Genomic DNA, 10,605 nt, shown 5'->3' on the forward strand with positions numbered 1-10,605 from the left:
ACCCCTTTACTCTCTCCCTCTGTAACACAACCCGCTGGCCTATTTTTAGACTGTGTGTGACCCAACGTTCACTTCCCCACCTATCACCCCGCCCTGTCTGTCTTTCACCCTCTCTGTAGTGATCTCTCTATCTCTTAATAATTGCTTTTCCTGATCATTTATTAAGGACATCATCAGAACCTCATTCCTTTTTTATGTACTGCCTGAACATGTTAACTGTTTTATTGTTTAGTTACTGGTGTGAGCTGTTCAGTAATTACTATAAATGACTTCTTCTGTCTTTTTTTTAAAGGCTGGTTTGAATAAGTTTCAAGATGTTGAAGGGAGGCAAGACAAATTAGATGAATCATCTCAAACATGTAAGTACGGCTTAGAAGCCTAGCTTTAAGCCACAGCTGATTTCAACTAATTTGCACTCTCACCAGTACACAGTTATATCACAGCCACCTACTTCTTATATTTTGAACTGCAGAAACCAAAATACTTAAACTTATGCTTATTTATGAAACAGAAATACAGATGATTAAAAAAGATTAATCTTATCTCAAAGCGCCATATTTTTACAACCGTGAGGCGTCTAGGAACCAATCACATACCAACTGAAGGAGGGGTCCATAGAGATTGGTCTGTTTCTGTAAGGCTGCTTTGTAACAACGCCTGTTGTACAAAGCACCATATAAATAAACTTTGACTTGACCTTACTTTAAATGTTGAGAACAAGTATAGAGATATTCAGTTGGAAACACTGATAAATATTCAAAGTCTGTAAAATGCTGTTCAGGCTAAGATAGGATGTGATTTTATTTGTCAGGATTTTATAGAACCATGAAAGCAAACATGACTATTTGTTTTGCAGAAACACCAAAGGGGAAAAAAAAGTATTACGTAGTTTCTAAAAGAAAAAAAATGTGTTATTAGTTGAAAGCTTGATTTAATTACTAGTTGATGATTTAAATAAGCTCCAGTACTGCCAGATTTTGGAACTACCTCACTTGTGTAAACATAAATATGAGTTTCCATCATGGACAAACTGAAATGACTCTTAAGTGATTGTCTTGCAACTGGTCCAAACGGTCTGAAAGGTAAAGTTAGAAAGTAAAGCGAGAAGAAGGAGGTTGTCTGTTGACACACATGCACATGTAACCAGTAGCAGAGGTGATGATGGGTGTTCTTGCTCGATAATTGGTCAGGGTGTTGGGAGGGGGAGGGAAACCATGCTAAGATGCTATCAGTATCATTGCTTTGATGGAATCAAATGTCAGAAGGAAGCTAGAGGTGGGCAAAGGTCACTACACTTGCATGAAATATTACAGAAAAACTAGAATTGTATCTTTTGAATGAAACCATTACAGTGTAAGCAGAATTAAAGCGCAACGTAAACACAACATTAACTGACCCATCACATGAATTACAAATTCTCCCCAGCAGTCATGACAGTAGTATGTCAGTATGTGAACAGAGCACTGGAATCTCTATTGCATGTCACTGTTGATCGGAATGGGCTAAATGAAGAACAGCCAGACAAATCCACTGTCATCACATGATGTCATGTCAAATGTGATTCTCTTGAAGGTCTTCTAAAATAGATGCTCCGTTGAAGCCATATGCTCTTCTGGTCATGACTACACTTGTCACTGTATCCTTGCGTGGCTGCCCATTCAACCTGGCTCTTTCCTCAAGTGCCTGGCACAAGTTCACTATATAAGACTACATCTACTGGCTTGCAGCATTCAGCATTACATTATATGTACTGCCCTAACTTTCCATGTTCTGCAATTTAGTATTTGTCTACACCAGCATTTCTCAAACTTTTTCTCCAAGATCCCCTTTTTGGAGAGTATATGCCCCCACCAAGGACCTTGACTTAGCAGAGTCAATTAGCCATTTTGCCTGGTTTCTGTGTAGCTAAAGGTGACCTGCACATAGAAGAGACATGGCCTTGTTCTGTTACTGTGAACTGTGATTGGTTGGTAAATGATTTATTTTAATAAGATTTTATAAAGTCTGCCATTTTCAAACAAGGGCCACTTTTTAAAACATGATGTAGATGTAAGAAACTTACACAATTAAAAATTACTAAGTAGAAATACAACTTCTGAGATGTTTCCAAATGCCCCGCCCTCAATGCCACCCTGTGGCCCCCAGTTTGAGAACCGCTGGTGAACACTGTTCTTGAACACTGTATTGCTGAACTGCAGTAATGATCATTTCATTCTTGCTGCACCAGTGGGAATAAAAATCTGTTGCACTGTTCTGGTATACCCATGCAAACAAAATCATTTATTGCTGTTGTCATTTTTTGTTTGTTTAATTTCTGTTTCTAATTGTATTCCCCACGGGTGCACACCAACACCACGTGTAATAAAAATGTGTGGTGTACAGTGTGAAGTCACTGAAAATGAGCAAAGGCCAAGGAATCTGAGGTTGAAATAATAATTTATCGCATCCCTTTTCTTTTGGTAAACACTGAAAATGGGTCCCACAGATCCCAACATCACAAAAGACTTAACTCATCCATTCTTCCAATCTTAAAACCAACCAGCTACACGTTATGTTCCCCTTCAAAAAGACACTCACAACATTCACACAAGCAACTACCCAAACACACCTTAGCTTCTTTTTCTTGTGCATGTAAAATGGCTAAAAGAGGAGTCTGAGGACATTAAATATAAAATAATCCGTTTGCATAGGGAAGGGGGAAATCAAAGGAAAAGGCTCCAAAAAGATGGAAAAAAGATGGAAAAATTGGGCTCCTAACAACTAAGCAAGATCTGGTAGACCACCAAACCAGTCATCATCAGTACATAAAGCTTTTATCTTTGAGAGAGAGGAGAAAATAAAAGCTCTGTTCTTCCTTTCATCTATCCTTCCTACCGCTATGAGAAGATGAGAAAGGACATGTAGCTGTCAAGGAGCTGTTACTGAGAAAAGGAATTAGACAAAAAAGATGAAAATTTGCACTATAACACTAAAAATGGAAATCTGAGATAGAGAAAAAGACTTAATGGACTGAGTCTAGTCTGTAATTGGAATTACTGTAACAAGAAGCAGAAACTGCAACCAACTTCTAAGACTAAACTTGGCAAGTGTGGAAAAACATCCCTGCTAGAAATAATGAAAAAAATTGTATTTGGTTGTTGAGATTTTTGTGCAATTCTGTTAATTATGTTTTGAAAAAGTAATAACGTTCCCTTAAAGTTCAAGCAAAATGGGCATTTAAACAAAATAAAATGGTGGTCTCTAACTTCTGCACAGTACTGTTTTGCAATATATTACACTTCTATTTCAGAATATACTAACAGCGTTTAAAAATATATTTCCTTCAACAGGTTTAATTCAGATTCAGATTCAGATTCCTTTATTGATCCCAGGGGGAAATTGCAGTTGTTACAGTTGCAGCCGCTTATGAAAAATAAACACTTTACTAATAATTTAAGACAATATAGAGAAATTTACAGTATTTACATAGGATTTAAGTACTTATGAGTATAGTAAGGTGGCAGTGATTGTGATAGTAATATATAACATCAGGTATAAAGCAGTTACAATTATTAATGACAATAAATCTGAACAGCCTTGAAATGAGTGGGCGCTGAACAGTGGAAGGAAGACCACGTGTGGAGTAAAGCTGACACATCTGAGTTTAGCCTCTGCTTCCAAGGTGACAACATAAACAGTGTTCACTGTGACCAGTGGCACCAAAACCTTGCAAATGTATGCAAATCTCTTTTGCTGAAGAGACACAGACGTACACACAACGTCAAAATGTGGGGTTTATACATAGAAATTGTGGCTAAAATTAGCAGAAAATTGCCATATTTAAGTATACACACATCCAGATTTAAGGATAAATTTGAATTCTTCTAAAAACTTTTTAAAAACAAAGAAAAAACATGTTATGGAATTTATGTTTATGTATATTTATGTATTTATTCAAATATTACACAGCAGTTTTATTGGCAAAAACATATTACAGCTAAGATATTTTACACAATTTTCTTGGGTGCCTATGACTTTTGCACAGTACTGTACATTTAAACCTTCCAATTTCCTTGGGAGACTTGCTTTCAGTTTTCCACAAATAAAATTTTTGTTTAGTATTAGAAGTTGGTTGCATTTTCTCAGCAGAACGTTCTCAAATGTTTTCCAGAGAACACTACATTTTGTGTTAAAATATGTTTGTACTTATCAACATTCATGTTTCCTTCAATAAAAAACAAATCCCCAACTTCAGATGTTGTTATACATCCCTAAACTTGCACCAAGCCTCCTGTGTTTGGTCGATTGTTTTAGACATGAAGAGTCTTTTATTGCTTCAGTGAAACCACTGCCTTCTGTTACTTCCAAAGATCTCAAATTTAAATAAATAAATAAATAAATAAATCTTCACCCTTCAGATGTCCAACATTGATGTTATAGTGCAAATTTTCTTCTGCTTATTTCCTCTTCTCAGTAATGGCTTACTGATAGCTAGTACATATCCCTTCTCACCTATAGCATTATCTTCTTATAGTTTTAGTGGTCTATGAGGTCTTGCATGGCTGTTACTCTCATTTTGTCAACATCTGTTTTTTTTCCCTTATTTTACTTTGACCTTCCCCTTCCTTGTGCAAGTGGAAGTGCAATCGTACAGACATGTCTCCTTTGGTCATTTGAGAAGCCCCTCGTTAAAGGGGAACATAATGTCAGTAACACCTCTGGGAACACCTTTTGTTGGGAGGACACAGCTGTAACTCACTGGTTTTAAGATTGAAGGATGAAAGAGACAAAGTGGCAGTAAAAGTACACAAAGTGCACAAAAGTAAACAAATTAAATATTAACAGATATGAAATTCTATATATTGTTGAAAGCTTTGCATAATTTCCTGTTAAACATTTGTTTCCTGGCAATGAAAAATAAGCTTGTCCAAGCTAAAATTCAACAACTAAAAGGGTGATTTCTGACTTTTGCATAGTGTTGTACATAAAACAATCCTACACACATTACTCACTCATTACTCACTCAACATATAAAACGGCAGCACTCACATGTCTCCCTCAGCTTTTCCCCAGTCAGAACAGTCATACACCCTTTCCAGATGTTGTGGAGCATTCGGGGCCAGGGTGATCCCCCATGTGACCACCAGAGATTAACAAATATATTTGCAATGCATGATCGGGTTTCCCCCTTCACACGTCGATGAATGTTTATATTTATCTTCGCGTATAAAGTGGCACTCCACTGTGGACAGTCAGGATGAATAAACCTCCATCCATCACAAGCACACACATATTTCAAAATTAAACGTTAGGCTGTGAAGCAGTTCATAGAATGTATGAGGTACTCAAAAAAAACCAAAGCAGTCGTTTTGAGGCAACACAGCCTGTACATGCTAACTCTACTTGGCTGCATAGTATTATCTGACATAGTTAAACTAGGCTCATGCAACTATTTATTCTTTTGATTAAGTTCAAGAAGAATATATGATGCTACTGTAAAATTTTGGTTTAGAGTGTAGAATAAATTTAACTCACAGATACAAGTTCTCTCTTTTTTATACTGTTCACACAAAATATGACTACTGCCACCTCTATTTTTATTTATGTAGATCCTAAACTCCTTAACAAAAATAACTATTTAAGAGAATACTATAAATGCACGTTTGACAGGTGTTATTAAAAACAGATTAAAAATATACATTGTTTAAGGGTACAATTGTGGCTCATTTGCTCCTGTTGTTTGTAATTGTGGTGTTGTTCAATTTAGACTGAAGTATTTTGTCTTGTCAAGGTTTTTAGTAATCTTCCTGTGTAAAGCACTTTCAGATTTAGTAAAAAAATGTGTTATAAATAGACTGTAAAATCTGTAAATACTGTTCTATTATCATCAACTTTACTAACATTTTCTTGGCGCCAATTTGACCTAAGCAAATTTAAATGATTGTAATTTTTGTAAATTGTTACCCACATTTATGTGTTAGGTATTTTGTTTCTTTGCAAAAAATTATGGCAATCATTAATTTGTAGATGTTACACATTGAATGGGGTCAGATTAACCCCAAGGATAATAGGAGAGATAAAAGTAACTGGGCTGCCTTTTGAACAAACTGAACTTCTAGTATCAACATAATAGAGCAAAAATCTGTCTAATGTTCTGTTAACCTACCATTTGAACTTCATTACTTTAAGACATAGATTTATTTGCCTTTTCACCACTGATTCCAAAGCCAGAGATTCAATCAATCATCTAAAAGAGCCCTACTGTCAAACAGTGCATGCAATCAAACATCATCTCATTCTAATAAACCTGAAGTTTCCAACAAAATAAATTCCATCCTTCCATTTTCTAAGCCGCTTCTCCATCAGGGTTGCGGGGGGATGCTGGAGCCTATCCCAACAGTCTTTGGGCGGAAGGCAGGATACACCCTGGACAGGTCGCCAGTCCATCACAGGGCAGACAGACAGACACAGACAGTCACTCACACACTCACACCCAGGGGCAATTTAGCATGTCCAATTGGCCTGACTGCATGTCTTTGGACTGTGGGAGGAAACCGGAGAACCCGGAGTAAACCCACGCAGACACAGGGAGAACATGCAAACTCCACACAGAGAGGACCCTGGTCCCCCGGCAGGGGAATCGAACCCAGGCCCTCCTCGCTGTGAGGCGACATTGCTACCCACCACGCCACCGTGCCGCCAAAATAAATTCCACAAATGAAAAAAAAAAAAAAAGCCCTTGTCTCGCATCCCCAATCTTACACTAGCAAAAAGGTGCGCAAAACAAGGCACCTGAATGCAGTGTCAGCAGCAGCTTTCCCACGCTGCATTCAGCTCTCAACTTACTGGCCCGTCAGGGTCTCATTCCATCTTGAGAAATGCGCACGTCATGCAGAGATTGTGCAAGATAGAGTATGGGAAAAGTGAGGTGTAAAAAGTGTGGTGGGAGACAGGAAAACATGAGAGTGAAGTAGAAGATATGAAAGCAGAGTAGTAAAAGTGAGCATGGTGAAAGCGTGAGAGGCCAAATGAATGAACAAAAGACACAGAGACAGAGAGAGAGAGAGAGAGAGAGAGAGAGAGAGAGTCAGAGAAATCGGGACTAACCAGGGTCTGTTGGTATCTCAGAGCCTTCCTTTGCGACGCATCTGCGGCCATTGACACACTGTCACTGACCCAAAAATAAACTGCATGTCTGCCTCAGCATTCTCACCCTGGGGTGGCGCAGACTAGGGGAGAGAGAGAGAGAGAGAGAGGGTGAGAGGGATAGAGAGGGAGAGGAGAGAGAGAGAGGGAGAGGGAGATAGAGAGAGAGAGAGAGAGAGAGGGAGAGAGAGAGAGAGAGAGAGAGAGAGAGAGAGAGAGAGAGAGAGAGAGACACACATACACACACACACAAACAGACACCATTGGACACAGTCATCCAACTCTTCAATATACAACAGGGTGTGCTGGGGGAGTATGAGTAGAAAACAGTGCTGAATACAATTATTATAAGACACTACAGGAGACTCACCAGCAGCCTACATGGTCACCTTTGGCAACACATTGAGATGTTGATCACCTGATCATTTGGAGGGGTGAAGGAATGACTGTAGGCGCTCCACGTCTGAGAAGTTTGTGAATCTGTTGAGGTGCATGAGAGAGCCCCAGCCACAACATTGTTACTACAGAAAAGTCAAATTACTTCCCTTTTATTTGCATAGCTGACAACCACAATCAAGTGAAAGAATGGATTCCTTAATAGGGGAATTCTGGGATGATGCCAATATCTGATATCGTTCATGTACATACAGTGCGTCCAAAAGTCCAAAAATCCTCATTTAAATCTGACACCAAGCAAAAAAAAGGGTTCTAAAGTTGTAAAAAAAAAATGAAAAAACAGCTTTTGAATGAATTGTTTCTGTGATGTTATGGAAACCAACACATTTACACACACCTGTCTATTCTGCCTACAGTGATTTAGTCCTGCCCATTCACACTGATATTGTTGTAAGGGTGTTTCAGCCCAAACTATATAGCAGTCTTAAAGGCACAATAACAAATGCAGCCTGTTTAATTCTAAAAAATTCTAAAAAGAAGTCAGAGCATGTAAGAAGTCATGTAAAAAAAGCAGGAAAAAACATAGATTTTATTGTATTTAACATATTTCTTGGCATGTTTTACTTGTTTTAAGTAATTTTATCAAGTAAAACAACCTCACAACAACAGCAGATATTTTTGCTTGTTTTATGTAATATGTTTGAAACAAGCACAATCATCTGCCAATACAGTGAAATACTTTTACTTCATATAATTAAGTAAAACATGTCTAGAAATAAGGAAAACAATTTGTAAAAAGCTTGAAAAAAATCTCAACATGCGAAATATTTGATATATTAACTCCATTTAAGGTCATTTTACTAGTCAAAATTCCATTTGTTTTGCAACGTTCATTAACCTGTGGATCAGGGGTGTCGAGCTCAACCACTAAAGGGGCCATATTGAAAAATCACTCAACAAATCTATGGGCCAGAGATAAAAAATATTTTTATCAACATCATCATCATCATCATCATCGCCGTTAACCGCTTAGTCCAGACAGGGTCATGGTAGCAGTTGGTAGAGCAGAGAATCCCAGATGACCCTATCCCCCGCAACTTCCTCCAGCTCATTCCCAGGGACCCCAAGCCACTCCCAGGCCAACTTAGACTTGGCAGGTCTAGGACGACCCCAGGTTCTTATCCCGGTAGGCCGTGTCTGGTACACCCCCCACCAGGAGGCGTCCAGGGGGCATCCAGATCAGATGCCCGAACCACCTCAGCTGGCTCCTCTCAATGCGGAGGAGTAGCGGCCCTCCTACAAGCTCCTCCCAGATGGCCGAGCTCCTCAACCTATCACGTAGAGCATACCCCGCCACCCTGCAAAGAAAGCTCATTTCCACCACTTGTATTCGTGATCTCATTCTTTCGGTCATTACCCACTGCTCATGACCGTAGGTGAGGGTCGGGATGTAGACCGACCAGTAAACAGAGAGCTTTGTCCTTATGGCTCAAGCCCTTCCTGGATCGGGGCCTTGTCATGGTAGAAGGGCTTGTGTGGTCTAGGGATCTTCAGAGTTTAGTCGTCAGGAGCAATATGCTCCTGGTAGGGTCTCCCAGGGAGAATAGGTCTGGAGTGAAGACCCAGACTAGCACAATCCAAAAACCCACCATGAAAAACAGACACAGAAAATCATGTACCCTGCAAGGGAGAGGGTCACCGGGACCTACCCCTGGAGCCAGGCCTGGGGGTAGCATCCCTCAGCAAGCACCTGGTGGCCAGGCAGCCCACGTAACCCGGCCGGGCTCAGCCCGAAGAGGCAACGCAGGGGGGACCATGAGGGCCCACCATCCGTAAGGTCCAGCATTGGGGAGCTGTGCAGTACCGTATAGGCAGTGGGAGATTGCAGGGGGGCCCTTGGTGGCCTAGGCCCCTGCGGCAGAAACTGGCTCTTGGTAAAATATTTTTATTTGATTTTTAATTAACATTGTGCTATTGAACTGCCCATTGTTTATTCAAAATACACAAAAACTTCACCTGTAAAATATAGGCACTTGCACTTCAATGAATACTTGAAATACTTGAAATATGAAAATTTAAATGTCCCCAGGAGCTCAATCTTTTAAACATACGTATTTGCTTAAACTAGACACATGGCATCCTTTCTTTTCTATATAATTTTATTAATACTTGGGCTCAGTTTCGCTAACATTAGGTGTTTATACTGGTTGAACTGCAGCTGAAATGCGGCTAGTCTGTTGGGTGATTTAACTGGTGTGGAATTGCATAGAATTGTGTAGAATTAGGGTGTTACTGCTGTGCCATAGATTGTTGTTGGGGTAGGAAAGTCAAAGAGCACATCACGTTGCAGTAGATGCTTAGGACTGTAGTGGATCACATTTTGAAACTGGCTAATAATAATAGAAAATTAAAATAATTTTGCGGGCCACATAGGATTGTGTCATGGGCCTGATTTGGCCCCCAGGCTTTGTGTTTGACACGTGGGCTGTAGATGAACAAGAGTCTAGCAACTACAACACTACTGCTACAGTATGTACAGTTACAGTATGACAATGACAATTCATTTTTAGCTCAAAATAAACAATAGTTTAGCCAAATATGTACATACGCCCAGAACAAATTCCTGTGTAAAGAGAGGCTGGAGTGTGCATGTTATTAAGCATTAGAAGGCCAATTAAGAAATAGAAGAAAAGTGCTTTTTGACACTATTACAATGAGAATCAGAATGTAATACCCATTCTGATACACAGTTAAAGCACAACTCTACATTAGTTTATTATTAGTCTATCATTGAGGACTTCTGAAATATACCCAACTTGCCCTTAGGCTAGAATAAATGTTTGTGGATCAACTAAGCATGGCAAAGTATGTATCCAGCAGCCTACATAGCAAACACCTGCATGACACAGAATTTAAACACGTGACACAGTCTGCTACAGGCTGAAAGTCATGCATGAACAAACACCCTTGTTTTTATAACTATCCATGACTGAAACTTTCCCACTAGTAATAAGAGTTTCGGTGAGTGAGATTTAGCCCTGTTATTTTGTATTTTACTGCAGGTCCTACAAATGCAATGGGCTG

At 39.4% G+C, this 10,605-nt stretch overlaps 1 protein-coding gene across 1 annotated transcript in view; it reads right to left on the minus strand.

Moving 5' to 3' along the window:
* Nucleotides 1-9,041, minus strand: part of clcn1a (chloride channel, voltage-sensitive 1a) — a 47,367-nt gene extending 38,326 nt beyond the window's left edge. The window contains exons 1-2 of the mRNA XM_017718575.2: nt 8,953-9,041; nt 7,087-7,174 (exon numbers count right to left, since the gene is read on the minus strand). Of these exons, the coding sequence (XP_017574064.2) occupies nt 7,087-7,174; nt 8,953-9,041 (177 nt within the window). The remainder of the gene's footprint in view (nt 1-7,086; nt 7,175-8,952) is intronic.
* Between the last annotated feature and the right edge of the window lie 1,564 nt (nt 9,042-10,605).

Source organism: Pygocentrus nattereri, chromosome 1 (assembly GCF_015220715.1).
Source record: "Pygocentrus nattereri isolate fPygNat1 chromosome 1, fPygNat1.pri, whole genome shotgun sequence".
NCBI lineage: Eukaryota > Metazoa > Chordata > Actinopteri > Characiformes > Serrasalmidae > Pygocentrus > Pygocentrus nattereri.